General features: G+C 46.0%; 2 protein-coding genes and 1 non-coding gene across 5 annotated transcripts in view; all 3 read left to right on the forward strand.

Moving 5' to 3' along the window:
• Positions 1-8081, forward strand: part of LOC142557095 (constitutive coactivator of PPAR-gamma-like protein 1 homolog) — a 51076-nt gene extending 42995 nt beyond the window's left edge. The window contains exon 15 of the mRNA XM_075668698.1: positions 781-8081. Within this exon, the coding sequence (XP_075524813.1) occupies positions 781-982 (202 nt within the window). The 3' untranslated portion in view covers positions 983-8081. The remainder of the gene's footprint in view (positions 1-780) is intronic.
• A 2228-nt stretch (positions 8082-10309) lies between these two features.
• Positions 10310-10384, forward strand: TRNAS-GGA (transfer RNA serine (anticodon GGA)). Its single transcript has one exon. It is a non-coding gene; the product is annotated as a tRNA-Ser (tRNA).
• A 67-nt stretch (positions 10385-10451) lies between these two features.
• The window catches only part of LOC142557096 (uncharacterized), a 40293-nt gene continuing 25562 nt past the window's right edge, over positions 10452-25182 (forward strand). Inside the window, exons 1-2 of one of the 3 annotated variants that reach the window (XM_075668699.1) lie at positions 10452-13022; positions 22010-22167. In XM_075668699.1, coding sequence (XP_075524814.1) covers positions 12922-13022; positions 22010-22167 — 259 coding nt within the window. In that variant the 5' untranslated portion in view covers positions 10452-12921. The remainder of the gene's footprint in view (positions 13023-22009; positions 22168-25182) is intronic. The other 2 variants (XM_075668700.1, XM_075668701.1) reach the window with 2 other exon arrangements.

Genomic DNA, 25182 nt, shown 5'->3' on the forward strand with positions numbered 1-25182 from the left:
TGTATGTCTGGAATAACTGGTGTGAGGCCAAATACGTCTGAATTAATGAGTTTGATACCATTAAATAATTAATACAGGGAATGCTGGGATCAGAGCAGGGGTCAACTAGGGGCCAACTAGGCCACTGTTGATTTTTCACCCATAGAAATGGAATAAGATGAAATGAAATAACATCGCAAGGTACACTGCTTTCCTGGGGTGTTTCTTGAGTCGCACTGTGTTAAATGGAAGCTTTCTGGGGTCACAGGCTGCCACTGTGCAGACGAAGGCTGTACACGGCCTCTTCTCTCCACGAAACATAGCCGCCAGCTCACAAAGAAAGTTACAACAGTCCCACTCGCATACGTAAATTTGGCAAACTCACTCGCGAATCGGCTCCCTCAGACCAAACTGCGAGTCTGAGTAGGTCAAGGTAAGTCTGAGTGAGTGCAAGCTTGAGTCTCAGCGAGTTGTTGAGAATTCGTTGAGAATTACTGCACTAATTCAAAGAAAGGTTAGACTGTTGCCGTGCGTCCTCCTGCATGGTGTCCCTTTCCTTGCGTTAGCACCCTAATTTCTTACGATCATCATGAACCAACTATCCCCTCGAGGTGTCCTTCACGAGTTGAGCCAAGTTCGAGAAGGTCTCAATCTGAGCGAGTCGAGCGCAAGTGGCCGCGAGTTGGAGTCTCCGAGTTGAGCCTAGTTTGAGTAGGTGCAAATCTGAATGAGCAGGGGCGAGTCAGAGGGGGCGTGCTCACACGTGACATTTCTCCTGGCACCCCCTTTACCTCGTTGCAGTTGCACCATTGAGGTGAGTGAGCTGGCAGCCAAGGACCTCGAAGCCAGCGTAGCTGGCTCGGACGAAAACGACTGCCCTGCAGCCACCACCATCGCACCCACCCTGCTCATTGCGGGCGCCACCGTCACCGAGACTGACACCGACGGCCCACTTGGCACCAACGGAGCTGCCGCAGCTTCAGAACAGTTTGCCTCTGTCTAGCCCACCAGCAAGAGTCTAGCAGCTGCCGCGTGTGCTCTAGGGGTCACTAGTGCACTGACCGGCCTGCCTTGATGCCCATTGCTGACAGGTTTCTGTTGCTTCTTTAAATTCCACTGTTCTGGTTCCACCATCATCTCTAGTGCTCAGTTTATGTGACTACATTCTGCCCCATTTGGTGCCTTCGTTTTTATTTTGTTAGTAGGTCTAGATATGGGGGGGTGTTTGTCAATAGGTACGGGTCAGTATGTAGTCAGTGCTACTTGCAGTACCGTCTTGTTATAACCACCTGTGATATCAGCAAGACTGGCAGTGGGAGCCTTTGAACCACTTGATACAAGCTATGTGACCAGCGGTCATTGGTTTCATTGCATTAGTCGCGGACACCATGGTGGAGATGAAAGAAGGTGTTGCCGCCAATAAAGCAGAGCCTATTGTTATGCCTTCAACGTATTCAAAGTAGACCAGCCAGCAAAAATGCTGCCTCCTGCAAGTTCTTGTCTCGATAAGCATGTTAACACGTGACTGTGCATATTTGCTAGCGTGCAGCCTCGCTGATGTCACTGATGGTCTTCACCGAGTGATAGTGCAGGTATCGATTACTAGAGAGCTTTAGCTTGTCCAGTATTTGGGTGAGCGCAGGCGGACTGGGCATTTGGGTGGAGGGGTGGAGGCGTAAACACGAGTGGCCTGCATGGTGCGTGATGCAGAGCTCAAGCATAGCTAATATTGCGGTAACCAAGTGTATTTTACTTTGCCGTGGGTGTAAACTTTTGGCAGCAGCACGGTTACACCACTGCAAGAAATTTGCACAAGCAGCGAAGGAGATTGTACACTTAGTCACTGCAATATTGGCGGGTTTTATCTGTTTTAGCTCTACGCCATCAGGTGGCAGCACTACACAGGCCGCTCTTGTTTACGTCGGTGTTTACCCAAATACAGGACAAGCTAAAACTGTTTACTGGCTGTGTTTTCATCTGTTCCTCTCAACATCAATCTGGCGCCTGCGGAATGGACCTTCAAATTTCATTGCCAGATTCTCTGGCTGCTTCACTTAGTATTTGTTGTCACCAGGTAATCACCAAATTGCACTCTGTAGCTCATGGGTAGGCTTGGTTTAATAATGTGAAAGAAATTTTGTTCCTCCCTTCTTGTGGTGTCTTAGTGCCACCCACAGCTGCGAGCTATTTCGATCTGTGCTATAGCAAGTCTTTTGCACAGTCAGCTGTCGGCACAGGGGGTCGGTCAGGCATAGAGACCCGCGGAACGGTGTGGCATCAACTTCCTTTCCACTCTGTCATCCTCATCCCTGTTTTCTTGCGGAACAGTCTCCCCAACGTTGTTACAGCACGTGTGTACTGGACACGACTCGGCTGCGCCGACCAGTGGTGTGGACCACACCGTACCTGAACACACGGCATCACCGCGGACTTGTTGGGGATGAACTTTGTGTGTGTGTGTGTGTGTCTGTGAACAAGTGAGACGATTTTTATCTACAACTACTCTACCATTATTTTTTTTATGAACTCATCGTGGACTTGGAAGATCGAGTGATGACTCATTAGTATCAAAGGACTTCTTGTGAAGACGAGGACTCGCATCAGCGCTGCGCTGCATGAGCCGCGTCGTCTGCTCTGGTTGCTGTGTACCGACTGCATCAAGCCTATGCTGCATTGGGCTGTGCCCCTAATGGAATTGGGGTGGTGGGCAGGCCACATTTCGTACCCACTGCCCTCATGTGCTGCGGTCTCCCATCGAGCTAATAATGTTGGTCACGTTGATTGAGTAGTAGGTCTTACAACAAAGTATGTGTTGGGAGAACCCGCGCTTAGTACTGCTCGTCTCTCGATTGTTAATGTTGGCACCAGACCTTTTTCTTTCTTTTTTTTGCATGTAGGTGCAGAAAGTATCTCATAAACTGAAAATGTTTTGGTAAATAGAGGCTCGCAATGATCGAGGGAAAATCTTCAGGAAAAGAAAACAGTAAATGCTGAAGTGGCTGCGCATAGTAAACACTGTGTAAACAAAATTGCAGCTTTGATGGCGACTGCAGCACGGGAGACACAGCTCCAGAGACCAGAGGCAGGCTGGTGTAGGCGTACAGCGTGCTGTGTACAGTGTTTAGACTTTCTTTTTCTTTGTTAGATTTTGCAAGGTGTATATTTATCAGAGCAATGTTGGTGAGAACTGGGAACAAGATGGCCGCCGACTGGCTGCAGATTGTGCATTGTTAGATGAGGAGGAAAGAGGGATTGCAATGGTTATGTGCAGGCTGGTATTTATGGCCACCAGAGTTTTGCAATGATGGAAGCGGCGCATGTCTTGTATTTATTCTTTTTTCCTTTGAACAGTAGGTAATTGTTTGTCTTGCGCCACCTTAGTATTAAAGTGGCTTGGGGCAGTGGTTACTGCTGCTGCTGTTCCCTGCCATTTGGTTTCACAGCGAACCAGCGAAACCTTAGGAACAGGGGATAAAGGGAAATGCTTTTTTTTAAAGAAAAAGCAAGTGTAAAAAAAGAACAGGCATGATCGCGCAATCAGTGCCCTGCTACCATCCCCACAACACCCACCCGATTTGGGGGGATCCCCGTTGTGGGTTACGTGAAACAACCATAGCAAAATGAGAAACGGAAGAAAAAGGAAGACTTTCTTCGGGAATCCTTTCGGGAGGTTTTGGTTTGCAGCAGTTTTGCGAGACGCACTCGCAAAGGCGACGACTCTAGATTACTTTCCTTTTGCCTGCGATGACAAAGAAGCCGGTGAGGCCTCTTTCTCCATCGGACAAAAAAAATAAGACAGGCAGCCCCAGTGTTCATTCAATGTCACTCCTCTTGACTCTCTGTTAAACGCTAGCCTCCCACCCACAAAAGGCAGCTGAAGCACCGCCACTTGTTTCCAAGTTGACAGGGAGTTATGTGATGTGCCATAAGCTGTGGCCTTCTTCCAACAGTAACTGCATTGGCTTTCTGTTGCACACAGCGGAGCCATTGCACAATGATGATCAAAGACACAAATGCTTACTCAGTTTTAGAAAGCGAAATAAAAACAAACTGAAGCAAGGAAAAGAAGTTGCGCCGTAAAAGCGCCAACATGGCACTAAACTTGCTGCTTGAGACACCATGCTTGCAGAACTTTGATGGGAACAGTCTTCTATTTAATTTTTTTTTTTTTCCTTCCTTAGACCTAATGAGAGGCGAAGGGCGCTTGTTCGTCCTCACCCCCTCCCCCCACTCCCGATTTTTATATTCAATGTTCTTAAGGCAAGGCGAAAGTGTCGCAACCTTTCAAACTAAGCATCCTGCTTCTACTACTAAATGTCGTAGACAAGGTACTCCGCGCATAACTGACTTCAAGAACAAGGGAGCTCAACGCAGAGTTCCATGCCACAAAATAAACGGAGGTGAATATGTCTTGCAACCGTCAAGACTTTTCTGTTGCGTGCATGCAACTTTTAAGAGACAGCCCACACACAGCCCAGCGCTTTTAAGCGACCCTGGGCAACCGAAAGCTGAGGGTAGACGACGTAATGAGAGACGTAATGTTAACGTGACAAAATATGGCATCCTGAGCAGGCCTGTTTCCTGCAAATAGCGATGACCAGACTTCATGCTTAATGCGGGTGGGTATTGGGGTCTCCGGGTGCTTGCCTATTCTTCGAAATGCTCGACGAGGGCTCTTTCTTGGCACCAAGCAGCGAAGTGAAGACCGAGCCGGCGCAACTGCAAACCGCAGCAATGGTTCTCTCTCCCGACTGCACGCACCCGCCCCCTTTCACCGTGCCCCGCAGCATAAATTGCATGAGTGATATAAAGTATCGATTTTTTTTTTCTTTTTTTGTAAGCCCGTCTGGTTGCACTGGACAGGGGCAATGTGCTTGTTGCATCCTGCATTTTTGTTTTCTTTAAACTCCCCCTTCCTGCAATAATTGCAGCTTTTCACTTCTTGAAAAGTTTGGTGCAGACGACGCTTAGCAGCGTCTGCCAGTTGTACCAGCTATACTTTAACGCTAGATCGAGTGTAGGTGGGGAGCCAGGTAGCCTCAGTGCTTTTGTGTAAATGTGTCAGGCAGTTGTTCACTGCTTTGCTATAGGACCAGCTCCTATTTTTTTTTATTCCTTTAGTTTTTGCTTTTGGCGCTCTTGTGTTTTAATGGGTAGCGGCTGCCCCTTCCCATATAGCGCCCCTCAAGTTTTTCTGAAGCCGTGTTCATTTTGTAGTGGCGACTGTTTCTTGGTCCTCGTAGTGAAGGCTTCAGTGACGTGTCAAGCAGCATTCGCATCTGATATTTTTTTCATTTGCTGAAACTGCTTCGATGCCCATAAATGTACCACTATATTGAGATGAGTTATGGTGTTTGTCTGCGTAACGCCGGGCCTAGCGCCTTTGATATGCATGCCAGGACATGGCACCATTAGGCGGTCGCATGTTTGAAATGTGTATTATTATCATGATTATCATTATTATTATCTGTGCTAGGAAACTGCTGCAGTGAACAAACGCGGGAGAGAGCGAGAAAAAAAATTCATGTAGTAGCATTAACACCAAGCACCAACGTTTGCCACTGTGTGCTGTGGAAAAAAAAAAAAACTCATTACAAGTGGGTGCACTATATCGGTTTGTTAGACAAATGTACTTCTGCAGTATTGCATTCTTCATTGTTTAAACTGCTCGCTGACTTTTTGCCTTTTCTAGGCTATCATGACCCTAGCACTAAGTGAGTGAGTGCTGTGCTTTTTTTTTTTTTTTTTTGTCTCGATTCTTTGAGAAAACAGTGTAAACTTTTGTGCTTTGTGAAGCTTGTCAACGTGAAAAGGAGAGAAAGCTTGCTTTATGGCCAAAACGTGGCCCAGTGGGTTTGTCAGGATGTGGCTGGCACACAAAACGGAGGAAACTGTGGGCATTCTTGAAAATATTTGCTGTTGCAAGCATTTATGTGAGCCCGAAGCAGGAAAACCCTCAGACCCGTGGTTTCTGCTCGAAGGAGGCACGTAACCCCGGCAGTCACCTTTGAAGTTGCATTCCCTTCTCCTGTTTTGGAAGCAGCTCGTGAAGCGTGTTCTCGTAACCCGTAATGATTCCAATGAATTTCCAAGTGGGTGGGTGCGTATATCGCATGTTTTAGCAGGCCATTGCGAAATTATTTTCTGTCCGGTTGAAACGGGCTGTAGTTGCACTCTGCAGCAGCTGCCTTAGCTATCTCAGCTTTGAAATCCATTGCAGGGCAATTGCCTGGTGGTTATCGTTTAGGCATGTTGTCGAACTGAACCAAGGTTCCGATCTTAAATGTAGATATAATCGACCCTCACGCAAAAACAGGCTTGGCTCAGTTTGTTGCAAGATGTGTTGCACTCCTGATTCACATTGTTTCCTCCATTGTGTGCTTGCTTTGTCGTGACAAAACTGTCAGCAAGCCTCGTAAATGACACTATAGGCACCGGACGCGCAGGCTGTTGCGTCTTACAAGGGCGGGATACAGGCTCAATGCGTACGACACAACTGTTGGTCCGAATTGTTTTACAGCATCTGCCTATGAGTTTTTTCTCGCCTACTGGCAGGCGGCAGTTCCTCGTCGTCAACAGCTCCTAGTTGCTTTCAGGTTCTTAACCTGGCTCGGCCTGTCTCCTTGTTGGTTGCTGTTGAAACAGGAGCCGTTACGCTCTCGGCGACGAGGCCAGCAGGATGTGCCCATATGGCCCAGCAGACTCACAGGCTGGTTGCTGTCATGTTCCAAGTACAATTAGAGAACAAGTAGCCTGCAATTTTTTTGGCCTGCAGTATTGATGTGCAAGCATCAACAGGGAGGAAAGCTTAGGCCCCTGGCAACGCTCATGGGTTGAGTTGAGCCTTATACCCCAATCACACGGGGAACTTTCATTTGCAGTCAAGACCAAATGGGATCAAATTTATCGATGGCGATTGGCTCCCCTCCGCAGCTTGCATAAAGAAGCCAATTGAGATTCAGAAGATCGTTCCTCATTGAGCTCGGTTGCGATTGAAAGTGCCTCGCGTGACTGGGGTATTACTCATCTCACTTCTGCACCTGAACTGCGGTTGTAGCCAAGCTCTAGGCGCAGTGCATGCTTCTAGCAATATGACTCATCAAAATTTTCAGGCTGTAATGTGGTTACCTCGTAAATTGATTGGGCCTGTACACTAGCTCTTCGCAGTGCATCAGCCAATGTGCCATGGAGTGCCAGGTTGGAGCAAGGCATCGTTGAATTTTCTGCATATATAGCATGTCTCTTTGGTTATTGTTCACTCGGAGTGCACCTTACTAACCTGTCTGCCCCCTTTTTTCTTCTTTAGGCCAACGTGTTGTAGTAAGTGGGTTGTCTGTATAATTGTCAGTTTTTTGGCATGAGCATTTATTACGCTATGGTAACCAGTTATCTTGATAAGCAGTGTATCTTCTTAACATTAATCAGTGTCGCGGGGAAGGCCGCACTACAGCTGCAAAAAAAGGAGACTGGGAGAAGAAAAAGAAAAATGTGGATTTAATAAGCGTCGCCGCGTACCATAACTCCAGTTACTGTATGCGATTGCATGTCTTGCATGGGTTTCCCCGAAGCCCACATTACTGTCAATTTGTAACTTCTTTTTCTTGCAGCACATGGTCTTCGTAATTATTTTTTTTTACACTTTCTCCATTGTAAGGAAGAGCAGGATGATTCAGAGAACAGTCAACAGAAGAAGCCTTTTCGCTAAGAAGGCTGGCTTAGTAGGTTCACGGAAGGCACTGACAAATTTGTGTTGAAGAGGGGACAATTTGTAATTGGGGCTGGGATAAAGTTTGAATCAAAGCGAACCAGGGATGAAACGGCCTCGGTACGGGAGGGGAAATGCATGCGACAAAGAACATGGCTGAAATTGGACTGTGTACCGGGCTGAAAGTTGGTTAACGGTAAGCAATCTGTGTTGGCGAGCATGGCGCGTGTGTTGGGAGTCAACTTCGCCGAGAGTAGAAAAAAAAAGCATCTTGTGTGAGCAGGCGCCTCTGCGATGCCCGGCGCGTCGGCAGTTGTGCGTCGTCATGCTGGTCTCTGGAGAGGGATGTAATTCATGTGTTGCCAGTTTTGTGAATAAAACTGATTTGTTTTCCTCACTGGCGACTCCTCTCAAGTTAGTCACGGTCGTGTTGTACGGCACATCGTGTGCATTCGCAGGGCTCGGGTGGAATTTCATGGATTTGCTTTCATCTGGTTTTTAGGCAGAAGCATTTGCAGCAGAGATGAAGATTACTGTCCTCTTCGGAATGTGATCCAAGTCTCATGTGGTAAGTAAAGTATGACAATCTAGTATTTGGTGAAGTATTTGGGGTGTGTGTAATGCATAAAAGTGCAGGAAGCTGCTAGAATGGACACGTAGCGCAGTATATAAGATAATGACAGTCTTCCCGTTAAAAATGTGTCGGTAGAAACACTTCCAACTTTTGGCAAGAGGTTACATTTCCTACATGCTGCATACACCAATCATTTTTAAACCGTGAGGGTTTTGTGTGCAAGTCCATTTGGTGGCAGTATAGATGCTACACTACATTTTGCTTCACAGGCTTGTCAAACTGTGTGATTGGAAGTTGACGGGGCTCAGTTGAACGAGGACCAGTGCAGGCACATCAGCAGAGGCGGTTCAGTGGCACAGAAGTGGATGCCACCCTAACCTCTGCACCGCACAAGCACACCTAACACCCGTTGTCCTACACCACAGGTGGTGCAGTTGCGATGGTAAAGTCATAACGCTGGTAATATGTGCACCTGCGAGGCAGAAGCCTGGGAGACAGCGGCGAAATGTGCAGTCAGTAGGCCTGTAATGTATTACCTCTTGTTGGGTTAAGTGTTTCATACTTCTCGTGGTGGAGAAGAGGCTAAAACTGTCCTGTCCAGTCATCTTTTTAAAGGTATGTTTGTCTTTTCCACCGCAAAGGATCAAGAGGCCATAGGTGCTCAGGAGAAAGAGGGAAATGCAGGGATGTTTACCATGTTGCGTTTGGTTTGCTACCCTACACTGGGAAAGGTGGAAGCAGGAAGGAAGGAAGGTTCAAAAAGAACCTATGCATGCGAGTGTTCACTACACATTCAAGGGCGATTGCAGAGTCCTCTGTATATACAGCGCAGCAGTGGCTTTCCGTGTGGATGACTGACGAGTCCAGAGTCCATATTTTTTCACTGCTGCAAGTGCGGGGTACGTATGTCACAACTTTTGCAAGCCGTGCAGTTTGCTACAGAAATTACTCGAGAGAACTCAAGCTCTAGTGTCTCCAAGATCAAGTATGGGAGCTCAGCCAGTACGGTAATTTGTAGTTCATGGACCTGCCTAAACATTGTCCTTCTGGCTTAAAATGGTGTTGTGACTGCGAACTGGTTATTTTTAACAATATGTTTCATTGTAAATGCAGTGATTCACAATGATTACACATGTGGGCAGGGATTAATTGCCTTGGCGTGTTTCGAAAACTGTTGAGTGCTTGGGAAATTTAGAAAGTGTAGTAAATAACGTCACTAGAATGTTAGAAACTGCAGGCACAGACTTAAAATATCTATGTACTAACCATCACTTCTATGGTAGCTGACTGACCACAGTGCTCTATTAATTTTAGGTGAAAACTGTGCTGCAAGTGATGCCATCCAGTTGACTTAGTGTAGCATGCAGAAGCTGTCTTTGTGCTAGCAGAGGGTGTTCTATATCTCAACTTTGTCAAACAGCAAAATTTGCACAAGGTGCTGTCCAGGCAGTGGCGTAGCTAGGTCGTCTGGCACCCGGGGCCCATAGGTCTTCTGTCACCCCCCTCCCCGGGTGTAGCCGGCGGAAAGAGGGGTGTCTTCAGACGTATATGACACCCCCCCCCCCCCTCACTGGCCCCTTGCACCCGGGGCCCCCGGCCCCCCCCTGTTGCTACGCCACTGTGTCCAGGCATTGCATGGTGAACACTGGCTCAGGGTTTGCAAGAATGGAGAGCTGGGCAAAGTGGTTTGGCAACACTGGTGAAAGGACAGGAGTTGGAAACCCGCAAGATGGAGAGAAGCGATTAATTAAGGAAAAATTGGACATCCACCCATTTATAGCAGCTGCTACAAAGGAAACCCGTACGGGTTCCACGAAAGAAAAGCCTCGTAGCTGAAGAAAAATTCGTCCTGGTCCGGGACTCGAACCCAGGACCGCCGCCTTTCCGGGGCAGCCGCTCTACAAACAATGCTACGAATGGGTGGATGTCTTATTTTTCCTTAATTAATCACTTCTCTCCACCTTGCAGGTTTCCGCAGAACTGCTACGTCAAGCTCCTGCCTTTGCTTCGAGTTGTTGACAAATTCGACTTCACCCTGCCATCTGCTAGCCGCCTGGTTAGCTCAGATGATAGAGCGGCTGCCCTGGAAAGGCAGTGGTCCCGGGTTCGAGCCCCGGACCAGGACGAATTTTTCTTCAACTACGAGGCTTTTCTTTCGTGGAACCCATATGGGTTTCCTTTGTAGCAATTGCTATGAATGGGTGGATGCCTGATTTTTCCTTAATTGGGGAAAGGAAAGTGCGAAAGGACACAAGAAAGGTACAGCTTCCGCACTGTGCTCCTTTCCTGTATCCTTTCACCAATGGCTCGGTGTACGTGATAGGTATGTGTACGTGATAGTGCTCCAAGAGAAGAAATGTTCAGTGGGAAAGCTACTTTTACATGTCTGTCAATGTTGAATCCATGTGCAGCAATTGATTATTTCTAAACTTATTCTGCCTTCGCTGTCGCATTGCTCAATACTGCAGCTTGTAAGTTGCATGCGTGTGTATATGAAATGCAACTTTCTTGACACAAGACTTTTGCATATGCACCTAACACTTAAATCCATCTATCATGAGTAATGATTATTTCTAAATCGATCTGGCTGTACCTGCACTTACATGCTTGTGTATGTATGTATTTAATGCACTTCGATTGGCATAAGATTTTTCTTTGAATAGGCCAGGAAGTCTATTAGCAACGAACTGCAATTAAAAGCCGAAGTGTGGTTATGCAGCTCGGAATGTTTGTTGCCATAAAATTCAGGAAGTGCACCTTTGATATTAAATATAACTGCGGAACTCTGGTTTTCGCAACTTGATGAAGTGTTTTCTTTGCTTAGTTGTGTTATGGTGCTTTTTGCATAAGGTGTCTATAGCCCTACAGCTGCTGACAGAGTACCATGCCATGAACTTGGCCTTCAATAAACCGGCAGTCCAGGCCTCCTGTAACTCTATTGTAGGTCTAACTTGCATTTTATATTTATGCATTTGGGACCTAATGCTTTCAATGAAAGCTATGTCAGAATGCTGATAAAAGTAAGGCACCATATGCTCCGTTCTATTTGAAATGCTTCGTTTTTATTGGAGTGACCAATGCCTGCATTACCTTACCACACATAGCCCAAAATGCTGCAGCTGTAGTAGTTTCCCTCAAGTTCTTGCAGTGAGAAAAATGCACCACCTGGTAGGAAAAAGTGCAGCTCCTTTGAATTGAGGTGTCATGAAAGCAAAACGCTCACGAATTGCCGTTTGTAGAGCTCGATTTTCCCTTACGCCAATACTGAAACAAAACTGTCATTGGGAGAGTTTTGCAGGCAGCTACTCAATGATTGTTTTGCCACGTACGTTGCTTCTCAACTGCCAGCTACTCGAAGTCGCATATCGTCAGGCAGTTGCTTAATTAACTGATTGCATGTCTTCCATCTGTGTCAGCTGTTGGGAAAAGTAATGCGAGCAATCGTCTACGGGCCCGGTTTCATCCGAAGCCATTCCTTCGCTCAATGGCAGTGGCAGGTGTGGTTGCATGTTTGAAAGTTATAGAAACCAGCCCTAAACAAGCGCCAAGTTACGAGTCACTAAATTATAAAACTCAAACGCAGCGATCTACTATGACTCTTTCGCACACTTATTGAAGCAGAGCAATAGTCGCGCGAATGAATGAAAAAAAGCATCGGGGACGCGTACCGATAATAATTTTGACGTCGCGTTCCCATTTCAAACGTGTGGGCAATGAAAATTCCTCTTCTGCAAGAAACGATGCTCTGAATGATAGTACCGCAATGATCTAGTTTCAAATATGTAATATATTCAGTGGGTAGATGGGTGCGTTCGCACTGTATGCATGACGTATGCCTGCAACCACACATTGGAAGACGCGCTCATTCATTCCAACCGAATACACTTCGTGCGGCGTTTCCGGAAAGTTAACGGGAATGTTAAAACGATTAGAACGTGCTACACGTAGGCCTAAGCAGCCCGAGAAACCGCCACGAGGGGCGGCCACTGTTTACGTGCGTGACGGCACGTAGCGTTTGACCTGGTTCGCGTAGGGGTCGAACTGCGCTTGCGCGAGCGCGCATACCAATTTGCCCGCTCTTCTCGGTGAGCAGAGCACAGAAGAACAGACTTAAACCAATTAGGACGTACGCTTTATTTCCAAGTATGCGGATTTACAACTACAAACAACCTGTGTCGCACCGAGCCGGATCCTTTTGCACGGCACGGAAGCGCGACGCTCCGCGCAGTCCGCCATTTTTAAAAGGACTCGCCGCGCGTACCTTGTCGGATCGTGCCAGGGTGTCAAACGTCGCTTTCCCAGACAGCAACATGCAGCACTAACCACAAAACACCTCCTGCATAGGAAAACGACGCCGGCCATGCCGTGTAGTCGACGATAAAGAATGGACCGACGACATAAACAACTCGGGCGCCGGCGCGGCGGAAGAGCTGCTGCGGAGGTGTCGCCACCTGTTGTGCGGTTTTGACGTCACCGTCAAGATGGCAGCCAAGGCGAGAGCGTAATGTATGAAACCGAGCGCTAGCTGACTTTTCGCATGTGCGTCGCGCGCCGTTGGAGCTTGGAGCTGCTGTGGACACCGATGTGGTAAAGCAACGGAATACAGTGGACGAGGCCGAATTTCCCAGGGCTCCGGCCGCGGGAAGGAACTGCGTCCGCCAAGATGTTCAACGTCGAGCAGCAGCAGTTCGGCAGCCTCCTCAGTCATTCTCATTATCAAAACAACATCGTCTCCGCCGCCGCTGCAGCAACACGACAGCCCTGGTATGTCCTACTTTCGAGCACGGCGTTCGCGACAGCCGCGTCCACCGTATTCCGTTTCCTCGTCGCGCGGAGCGACATACTTGCGGCATTCTTTCTCCGGGACCCGTGCACGGGCCGATTCGGCGGCGGTCTCGTGGGGGTGGGCTAGCGAGCTTTCGGAACTGTGCTTTGCGAAACTGCCTGAAAAAAAATCTGGTTCCAAGTGTCCCGGCCGGAATTAGAAAGTTTCGTTAAAGTTGAAAAGGGGGGGGGGGGGCTTGTTTTCGCTGGCTTCGTGTCTGGGGGCATTGAGGAAAAAGTGAGGCCCGGGGCGCGCCTTTTCGTGATCGGTGCCGTTGACCCCCGCGCAGCAGGCAGCGCGGGGAGCTCGAAAAAGAATCGGGTCTGTCATTCCAATCATCGGGCGCGCGCATTGTAACGTCACACGCCCCGCGCAACCGAAGCACGCACGCGTGCGCACAAACAACAACAAACGCGATGAAAGACGGAAAGGGGACACCGAAATGCCGCATCCCATACAGCGCGTTCGAACGGGAGCGAACGGCGCCGCCTTCTCTGTTGCCCGGGCGCGTAAACAACGGGCGCCGTGTAGTACAGAGCGTGTGGATCGCGGCGATAAAAAAAGCAACTGTCGCGGCGATAGACTTCAAGGCTGCCGTGCTGCGTTCGGCGCCGACGACATGCTTGTTTTCGTGCTGTGGATGGACGCGCGCCGCGGGTCACGCCTTTGCACAGCGCGATCCGACGACGAGCGGTTGAAAAGCGAACACATGTTCCGACCACTACTGCGTGCGCGAACACTGCCGTGCTTTCGGGGTGAAAAAAAAAAAAAAAAAAACGCGAGCTGTTGAGGAGGCCGTAGAACTAAATAGGCAGCAACAAGGATCACGACGTGACCCCATGGCGCCGCAAACTTATTTTCCAGGTCCCCGAAGCGTTGCGCGTTTTGGAGCAGCGCGCGCGCCGTTGTTTATTCCCCTCGACTCCGCGGCCGCCCGTTTTGCGTTTGTGCGTTTGCGCTTGCCGCGATTCAGGTTCGGCGCAGTTGGAGGACCTGGGTGGGGGTGTGGAGGCTAGACTAGCTGAACCTGTTATCTTCATTGAAAAATGTTCCCCGTGCCGCGTAAACTTTGGCCGCCCCGTGTCCAAGGCTAGGGGGGAAGCCGGACTCGTTTTAATCGTTTCCTTTATCATTATTTCTTTGCTTCCCTCTTCCCGGCAAGTGGTTCGCCTCTTGCAGATGTTTCTCTCCCAGTGCCCCTCGGTCCTCACCGTTGTTGTTGACGCGCCCACCTCCGCATCCGTTGTTCGATTGACTTTTATGAGAGCGGGAAAAACAGAAGGCAACAGAAAGCTCCGTTATAATCGCGGAAAAAAGATCTTTACGGAGAGGCAGCCGCGAGGTGGCAAAAATACAGACGCGGTTGTTTACGGCAAGAGCGCGTTCCGGTGTCCCTCCAAATGTTGGCTCTAGGAAGAGAATTTCGTTTTCGAGGTTGTTTACCGCGTTGAGCTTGAGCACGGCGCGCGTTTCGAGACCGCCGTCGTACTTACACGCGCTCCACTCTTCCAAGGACGTGGAACTGTAATCGCCGCGGCCCGGTAGTTTTATTTTTGTCCGACTGTTTTCCCGAGTTGGCTTATGCAAATGAGCTCCGCTCTTTCACTCCCTGCGCCTCGTTCTGTCCCTGTCCAGCTTTCTTGCGTTCCTTTTCCAGTAGCCGTGATTGTCGCCAGTGGCATTCGTGTGGTTTCTTGGCCTCGACGTTGAGCTGCCGATCGTGTTTCCGGGTTGAAATCGATTTTGAACGCTTGCCGTCAGAGTTAACATCAAACTTCATTCCCTCTATTATGAAATTAAAGCCAAAAGCAAATTTGAGCGAGATGCCTGCCCTTGCCCAATCGCGATAGAATGTCGACCGCGATTTGCTCTCTTCCCCAGCTTGTGCAAATGAGCCACTCGAGATCGAGAAATTCGATCGCAATCGAAAATACACTCTGTGTTGTTGAAGGTGATGAAGATTTCTGTTTGAGGTGATTTGAATGTGCCTGCTTAATTCGATGTTTGAACCTTAATTATAGCCTTTTTTTTTTATTTTTAAACTGCTATAGATAACTTGAGGCAAAACGCAAAAAAAAATATGACACCAGAAGGCAATGAAGACACAGTGCTATAGAAGTCTCTTCTTTGTTTGGTTTGCATCTGATTGTGGCTGTATGTAAGGGTCTGGGCTTACTTGATTTTTACTTACACTTGCCGCAGATTACTTTTCATTGTGGTGCATTTGTGTGTTTGCTACGAATGAAAATTAATTTGGAAGTAGCCCTATCGTATACCTGCATGGAAGCCATCAGCCACTGAAATAAAGGATTTGCAATACCCGGAATGTACTTGCCTTCTGTCTCGTCAGACCTTGTAGGTGCTTTAGAATGTGTGAATCAAGATGTCAAGATGTACTTTGTCCTCATCAATAATCAGCTGATATTCTGTTGTAGCAATCATATTGAAACACACATCGCTTCACAGTATAATAGAAACACAGCTGTACAGTATAACAGAAAATGACTAGTTTACAAAAAATTCAGTAAGCAAGAGTGATCTTACACCTGAACTTGTTATTTACCAGGAAAGCTAAAGTCAGCTTCAAACTCGCATATTGAAAATAAATGTTCGCTCTATTCAATTTTTTATAGGAGCAAGCAGCGTCCATTTAAATGATTTTTTGGAACCTCTGGAGGCACATTCTGTATAATCACTCATTCTCACTAACGTATAAGTTTGGTTTCCTCAATCACCTCGATGCTTTTTTGGCATTCATCACCCACAATTTAAAGAATTACTGACTCATATTCTTTAGTTGTAGAAGCTCTGCCACAAGCTTTTCGCAGGCAAATGTATGACACTTGGAAAGTATGAAGGTTGGTAGACATTTGAAAGGTATTTTAATGTAGTACGAATGTTATGGGGAGAGGGGCTCTCTTGAAATGTTGCACTTGGCTTTACTGACATTATCATGATGCCTTGACACAGAAAGAACTTTTATGATGTGTAGCAATAAGGGCAGGTATGATGATGTTGCTCACAAAAAAATATATGCATGCTACACATGTTCCTTTTGGCTATGCATGTGATAGTCTCAGCTATCACAGAAACAATGCAGGCCAGTGTATCACTAAGTTGTAACACATAGTTTCTGTGTACTGAAACCAAAACTTGTTTGTAGAAAAAAGTGTCATAGTTTACCATTTGGGGCACTCTGGTGTTTGCCAGTATATTGTGTAGGTTTTAGAAGAATTAGAATTTCATTTAAAGCAAGGAAAGACAAGAAGTGTCATATCAGTAGTACTTTAAGAGGGAACCTTACTTTGTCTGGAAAAGGGTCTGCATAAAAATTACGCTGGAAGGAAGGAGTGAAACCACAGCATTGACTGCAACTAAATTTTTGTTGCCCAGATCAGTCATTTAATATTCGTGGCCAATGCAATAAACCCACTAAGATGTTGCAGTGACATATAATTACCCAAAGCCATATCACTGGCACCTGTCACACGCTTTTCCGTTGTTTTGCAATGTGCCTTTTTTGGACTCACTCAGGCATGGGTCTGTCTTTACCTTGAGCTGTCTTTGTGCAAATGTACCCAAAATGCAGATCTAGTCAGTGTGGCGTTTGAAATAAAATTTGTTTCAGCAACTGTTAGGTACTGATTTTTGTTTAAGCTCTCAGTTATTTCTCTTTTTTACGAGAATCCCTGAAAATTTAAAATTTTCTGCAATCATAGCATCAAATTTACACTTTTTGCTTCACAATAAGAGCAGCTGCCACAGTTCTTAGAACTGCAAATATTGAAGTGTCTAAAACTCCCCGATGTGACGCAAAAAGACAACACTGGGGCGAGATCACGCAAGCATCTCACTTCCTGAACGTTTGTTTGCGTTCTCGTGATTGGCTGTTGTCGTGGCAAGGCATGAGTGTCATTTGAACACCTTCTCGGTCACGTAGGAGGCAAAGTAAGCATCCAGAAAGTGAGATGCCTGTGTGATCCCTTCCCTGACTTGTTCACACTGTCGACCTGAAGTGTTACTTTCAAATTCTGTGATGGAGTGGGACCGTATATGTGCCGAGACCGTATTTGGCTGAATGTCACCTGTACGAGCTACAACATGTTGCAACTGAAGTTTATGCACTGTATTATGTGGAGAAGGCGTTTGATGACCTGAAACATATTGTTATGCATGTAGACACTCTCTGCAGCCTCGGGGAATACGTCTTGACCAGAAGCCCTGGTTATTTGCCACTTGTTTTGTCTTTGCTTGCATAGATTACGCGCGTGTTCGTACTGAGGCGAAACGATCATTTCACGAGTCTTCCCAAATAGAATGCTAGGCGTATTGCTAGGCAGGCATCTTCAGCATCAAGAAAAGAATGCCTCTCTTTTGAGCTGACAGAATTTGATAGGTCTTACAGGGCACTCCAAAATATAATTTGTAATCATAATTCTCCCACAACTCATATACACAAGTTAGCACTATCATGTAAATTCTAGATGCGCTGAACTAATTGGAGCAGTTTATGATATTCTGATATCCGTTGTGTGTAGAGTTACAATGTAAAATTTTTGGCCTTTAATGTTTACTCTTATTTTGTTTCCCCCCGCAGAGTATGTAACTTTTTTAAAGGTATTCGAGGGACTAATTCAGGTTGAATGCAACAGTACTCGTTACAATCTGCTTAGCAGTTGTCTTGTGAGAGCATTTCTGCAGTTCACACGTATCGGGTCCTGGACCCGAGTCAAGGCTTCTTTGCAATGCTCACATGATCACTGCAGATACATCTGCCAGAGCTGTAAATGAAATTCACATGTTAGTTTGCGTTCGCGTCAATTCGACGCAGCTGTGTAACGAGTCTCCATTGGATCATTCACAATTGCGCAAGTGGGGGTGTTGCTTTTCTGTCGAAGCTGGTGACCTAGAAGCACTACTTTTCTATGGCGAATATGGGAATACACAGCTGTTTGATACCTTCGTTTAGGTCTACCTGAAAAGCAGCAGGGACGACATGCAAGCGGCATGTGAAGTATTTTATTGTCTCCGGCCGGCCTGCAGGAGCGCACTGTATGGTGCCACTAATAATAGTCTGCAGCAGCTGCTTGGTGATGCACACTCGTAGGCACTCATCGTGACAGCCTGTTCGGGAACTTCCTGGCTTGTGGTGTTGCTTTTTGCAGCGGTAGCTGCAATGGGTTCCTTTTGTTCTCAACATTTCCACATGTCCATCCATATGTTTCACTAGAAAACCACCTACCTTGTCCAACCTGCGTAATCATTTGAGTTGCATGAATGCTTATTTATCACATATAACACTCGCGAAGCACTGACATTAGCAATAGGGAATTTTTGTGCTAGCATGTTTTTCTTTAAACCTTTGCTGCTAAAGTCAGTCCTATGCTCATTCATGTAGGTGGTATTATCATAGCCAATCGTAGTCTAAGTTATCTCAGTAGGTCACGACTCAAAAGCAGTGCAACGTAAAGCAAAGAAGATGTTGACTGATGTAAATGTACACAGCTAAATTGTAAGCAATGTGAATATAAGCCAATGGGGGGAGCTTGCTGATTATACCGCATACTTATGTAGTTTAAGTTTGGTAGAAAAAAAAACAGTTATAAAGGGCCAGCCAATCATAGTCAAAGTTTCTCCACTTATATCAGACGTTTTCCTCTACTTAGTTTTCGATATATGCGTAAGGTTACCTTAGTAGCATGGCAACGATATTGACAAGTCTGCGACTATCAAAATATGTATAATTAGTGGTGTCACTATAAAAATAATAGTCATAAGAGTAAATAGTTATGAAACTGAAGTGAGAGAACTGAGGCTGGGCTGAAATAACAATCTCAAGCTTCTGGTCTTATTGTCTGCTTATCTTCACCCACACAGGCATTGTTACCTGGCAACACATTTGCAGTGTGATTAAGGCACTGCATGAGAGATCTCTGTTCTTGCCACTTATCCAAACCACTGGATGAGTGCATTTGAAGGCAGCTGTGTACACGCAAGCACGCATTGTTTTTATTCACTATGTCTCAGAGAGAAGGGTATGGCTCTGACCAGCAGGCCAGACAGATATATTCAGAGATGCAGAATAGCTCACCATATCTGCCAACTCTTCAAAATTTTCCATAAAGTTTATGGATTCAGGCTTGTTTTATGTTTTCACAAATGTTTCGTCAAGTTTTATGAAAAATGCAGTTTGTTTGAGGATAAGTTTAGCTGATATCTGTGCACATTTGAAAGTTTTCCGATTGTAAAAATGGCACCAGAGGAGTGCTTGCTTCGAGCAAGTTTATGCAGGTTCCTGAAGCAAGCAGAAGTGGCAACAAAGTAACTGAATAAGTCACTCTGGTCTTTAAAATAACAGTGTGTTGGTGCATCTAAACATAAATAATCATGAACTGAGTGTGTAGGCCTCCCACAAAAGGTGCACACTCAAGGCAAGATTTTAAAACATGCGCGCCAGCCCCCAATCCGCCCTTCCGATGTTGCATTTAGGGGATTTCTTTACGAATGATTAAGTTCGCAGGTATGTATACACTGCCTTTTGACTATATGCCTTCCCTGCGAGGAAAACTTGCTTTAGTCTCTTAGAGCAGCAGATGCATGTTTCTTATGACTAACTGGTTTAATGAAAGCTAGCACAGTGTCACATATTGAAATTGATTGTGATTGCCTGGCTGCGAGCAGCTAATAGAGCCAAGTGTGCTAAAAGAGTGCAAACCGCAGTTTATCCACCCCTTGCTTTAACCTTTCAACTCCCAGCCTCGGGCTGTACCTTTTGTAATGTATTTTAGCAGCTAGCAGACATACTTGACAGTATCTACATCAACCATTTGCTGGAAACGTTTTGCTGCCAGGACATTTCTAGCAGAATGTAGTTAACATTCATCGACAAAGACAGGAAGGGAGTATACCAAATGGATTAAAAAACAGGCACAAATTATTGAAAGTCTGCACTGAAGATGTCCCTTGAAAGAAATAAAATGCACTGCTTTACAAGAGATCAGGGTAAACAGGGTATTCTCCTTGGAAATTAATTTTGTATTTGCTTCACTATAACTCAACACCATCTTATTGGTAGTTTTGATGGCACAAACTTAAAGCAGTTGCCTTTTATGTTAGGTCCTCCTTTTTATCCTTTCGTTCCTGCTATGTCCACTGTCAGACTGCTTGCCAGCAAACATGTCTAAAAAGTCAACAATGCATGAGTGCCATTTAGGAAATACTTCCTGAGGTAAAGGGTAAATGTTTTTCACTTCTGCCACCCTCATTTCAGGAAAGGTCTGTTGCACGTAAAAAATGATTCGCAGGTGTTATTAATATTTGTGTAGCACAGAGGCTACTGTATTGTCAGGAAAACAGATCAGTGGCCTATCATCAGCAAACCTTATCAGTTCCACAGAGAACGCATTAGCTTTGAAGCAAAAAAAAAAAAAAAAAAGAGACTGTTGATAATGTGCCGAGGGTTAGCAACCCCTCTGATAAGTCGATGGCATCAACATGTCGCAACTCGTGAGAATGGAGTGTCTGTGCCTGAACAGTACTCATCATTCAGAGTGCACTGAGGAAGCTAGAGTGAGGTAATGTCATCGGGTGTGTCACCTAATGCTGCCAAAGTACACACATTTAAAACATTCTTCTAATGGCACTTGCCACATATCATATGGGCTGATCTGCTTCTCATGTATAATACAAGGACAAAAAACTAAGTTTCTGCGCTCTTCTGTTGTTGTCGTTGCTGTTTTCGTCATTGTTGTGAAAGCTTGTAGCTCAGGGAGGACACAGTGCATTTGTGTTTGTGGTGCTTATTGATATTTTCTTCATTTTATTTTATTCTTATTTTTTCCCTGAGTATGGTGTTTGGAATATTAAGATAGCCAACGCTGAAAAGACCAACCTTCCCATTTTTTTTTTTACATTAAACAAGAAAGGCAACAAAAAGAAGACGCCCAAGTGCTTTGTCACAGTGAATTAATTGTACCTACATCCAACAAAATCGCATGAAATCGACAGGAAGCCCACTTGTTTTATTTCTTTTATGATAGCGGAAATCCTAATGATGGCTTTTAATTGATTTGTATTTCTTAATTGTAGATACAGTTGGTCATCTTTTATTTTTCTCCACTTTGAATTTTTCGAGGCACTCTGTAATGCAGTTGCAGTTGACAACAAAAGTGATTTCATAAGTTTTGTGCACAGGTCGCGGCACTGCCTGCCTTTGATAGTTTCAGAAATAGCATACACAAGTGGCTTTGGGTATGCAAAAACCCAAACTCCATCGTAGGTGCTTTGCATTCCTTTGTACTCTCTTTGCGTTCTTTGGCGAGACTGGTGGTTTGTGTCTCCTAACTTAGGTTGCAAAAAATTTAAAACTCGGCAGTGTTTACAATACCAAGAGTGCTGCTCTTACTGTGAAGAGATGCTTGGCACGCCAGAAAAGATGCGAGAATGAAAGGTGCATGGGCAACGCTGCCTTGACATTCCCTCACCAGCTTTCCATCATGTCATGGATTTTGAGGCCGCCTGCTTGGGCCAAGTTCATCTTTTTATCGGTGAAAATGGACCACATTACATTTTAAAAGATCCAAGCACTGAACTCGCCAAGTTTCAAGAACACTTGCTGAACTGCAAAAAAAAGAAAAAAAAAAAAGATTTGCAATCTGTGATGTCACGCTGGCGTACCGGCCCTGGCGTTTCGGCGAGAAATAGAAAAATGAAACTTTGACCGCCGTGTTCTCTTTTAATAATCAACCTATTAGCATGAAATTAACGAAAGTAGAGTTCATTGAGAATATTTTATCAATCTAAACTAATTCAGTGTTTCTAGTTGGTGTTTCTCTAAGGTATCAAAATGAAGTGATGAAACCGGGTACTGCCTGTTTCCTTGAATGCGTAATGAACTAACGGCTTTTACCCATGCGTGGTCTTGCAGCAGCTCCAGCATGCTGGCGATGGGCCGCAGGGGCTCGGCTGGCGACAGTGCAAGTCCGGACCCCATGGCCGGTGTGGGAGGGGCATCCACAAGCTCTGGGGACGAGACATCGACCGACTGCAAGGACTCGGCCTACGTCTCGAGCGAGGGGCTCATGGGTGAGATGGATGCATACCTGCCAACCCTGCAATGTTGTCTGTGAAATTTATGAATGGAGGCTCTTTCTACGATTTTACGAAAGCCCTGTCAAGTTTTACAAAAATCAGCGGTGGAAACGCTGCTACAATTTCGCCAATATGCTACATTCCGTTGAAGCCGTCCATGCTACAAATGAGAGAAGCCACCCTGCGAAGCTGTTTCAATATGACATGAAGGGGAGTTGTTGTCGAAGCCAGGTGGTGGTCGCCGTCACCCTGCGCAAAGATTTCCATCGCCTCTCCTGCCATTCGTAAGGCAAAATGAGCTAAAGGGTCAGTGAGCTGATCCAATCCAGTGCACGCTTACACATATTCGCGGTCTGCCATTAAAAAACTCCATGCTCCTTTACAGCGTGTTTTGCATAGTTTAGGACAAAGTTCTGCCAGACCTAGTAGTGTGTGCTCTGCCCATTCCTGGTTGTCGGCGTGTCTCACGGCGTGGCACCTTTCCTTACATGCGTCAATTAAAATCAGCATTGCACCGGCAGTCAGGTATGTCAGTATGTCTTGGTTGCCGCAATGTGCACAAGAGGAATATGCAGTGGCGTACCAACTATTTCTAGAGTCGGGGGGCAAACCGCCGACGATTTGATCTCTCTCTCTCTCTCTCTCTCTCTCTCTCTCTCTCTCTCTCTCTCTCTCTCTCTCTCTCTCTCTCTCTCTCTCTCTATCTATCTATCTATCTATCTATCTATCTATCTATCTATCTATCTATCTATCTATCTATCTATCTATCTATCTATCTATCTATCTATCTCTATATATATATATATATATATATATATATATATATATATATATATATAAATTTGTGTGTGTGTGTGGCAAATTACTATTACAATAAGTGAAATAGCCTGGAAATGCTTCTGTCAGTTATATTTATATTTGACAGGGACCTATTTATCAATCACACATGAACCAAGGGGGCCCGAAAAATGATCTGAATTTGCGTCTTATCTCCTACAACTGTGTAAAATCTCAAGGTGATGCAGGGACAAGGCAGTGACTGCCCCTCAGTGGTCCTGGATGCCGCCCAGTTTTAGCAGTACAGTGCACATAAAAAATGCACTTTGACTGCAAAGAATTTGAATAATTCAACAAAGAATTGTACTTGCTGTTTAAGTCTACAGAATAAATGTATTGCTATTTTAGGTAATAGTATTGTCGAGGCTACACGCAACAACGTACAATCAACATAAATTACTTGCAGTATTTACAAAAAAAAATATTGACTCGCCATCACAGCCCTGCGACAGTAGATGTCCAGGGAATCTGTTGGAAACCACCATTACAACTGCTGAGGGTTGTATGCAATGCTTTATTGCTTTATAACCCCCCCCCCCCCAACACACACACACACACTACTCAGCTTCGGCTAGATTTGATATCTGTTGAGTTCTGAGTTCTTCCAGGGCATCGGGATAAATTCTTCACTCACAAAACACATTCATAAAGCTCCAGATATCTTAAGTGCGTAATTTGCTGCTAATGTCACAATGAATCCCCTATCATCGAAGTTTACTTACATGTTGCCTGTAACGCGCCCTTATTTTCGCCAAATATAAACAAACTGTATTGTTTGGTTCACTGAGCACATTGCTGAAAATAAGACGGAACATGTTATGATGCCTGAAAATAAAGAGAAAAATGACGGCTCATTAATTATTTGCAGTGATTCTAACCGGACCAGGAATGCAAAATTTTGTCTCACATAACAGTTACCATGTCCTCCCCCCCCCCCTACTTCCACAAAATATTGTTACTTGAAGGACGAGTCACTAAGACAAGCAACTATTTACAGGTTATATTTGCAACAGCGGTTGCAGCGCTGACCAGTTAGATTCACAGTGAAAGCCCAGTTCATTCTTCGTCCTCTTTTCTCGAGTGATGGCGCCCACGCACCTCATTCAAACAATCAAATACCACTCGCATGTAGCAAAATCCCCCAGCGGCAGAAGTGACATCCCGGAGCGTCTAAATGTCATCACTGGGAGGGTGATACTGCTTCAGTCGTGTAACGTGCATGATATTACTGGACTGGGAAGCAGACGGGGCGTCAGGGGCGATCTCGTAGGTGACGAGAGTCACGGCACGAAGCACTCAGTATGGGCCTGTGTAACGAGACGGCAGTTTTTCTGACAGGCCGACCTGACACGATGGAGACCACAGAAGCACCAAAGAACCAGGCGGAAAGTGCACATCTAGGTGTTGCTCGTTGTACAAACGCCTTTGACTCTTTTGGGATTTCAGAAGGCGGTTACGGGCAATTTCCCTTGTGTGGGCACAGCGGGCGATGGCGTCGAGTGCATATTCACTGGTCAGTGCCACATGAAAAGGGAGGGTTGTGTCGAGGGGCAGTGCTGGTTCTCGGCCGAACAGAAGGAAAAATGAGGAATAACCGGCTAATGTGACAAATGGTAGAGCGAGGTCCCAGTCAGTGTGGTCTGAAGAGACATATTTCGCGAGCATGGCTGTGAGAGTGCGACTGAGGCCATTTGTTTGCGGATTGTATGACGTAGATAGCTTGTGCCTCGTGGCACAGGGCTGCAGGATGCCCGCGATAACTTTCGATAGGAATGTCCGGCCATGGTCAGCGAGAAGTTGTCGCGGAGCAACACGGCGTTCGTGTTGTCCACTTCTCTACTCTTGTGTCCTGTCTGCACGCCTCACTTCTTTTTTGCATAATAAAATCACATAGCGTAGAAGAAAATCTGCGACATCTGTGGCACAGCTTGTAGGAAGCGCCCGGGTGATGGCGTTGCACGTGGCATAATCCGTGGCCCCTGCGATCCACCTGTTCCCAGAGGTAGAAAGAGGAAAAGGGCCAAATAAGTCCAAACCAACCCGAAAAAATTGTTCCGCGGGAATGTAGAGTGGTTGAAGGTACCCAGCAGGGAACGTCGATGGTGTTTTGCGTCGCTGGCATTTCTCACACGTAGCTATATATCTTCGAACGGAGCGAGCAAGTCCTGGCCA

This window comes from Dermacentor variabilis, chromosome 9 (genome assembly GCF_050947875.1).
Source record: "Dermacentor variabilis isolate Ectoservices chromosome 9, ASM5094787v1, whole genome shotgun sequence".
NCBI lineage: Eukaryota > Metazoa > Arthropoda > Arachnida > Ixodida > Ixodidae > Dermacentor > Dermacentor variabilis.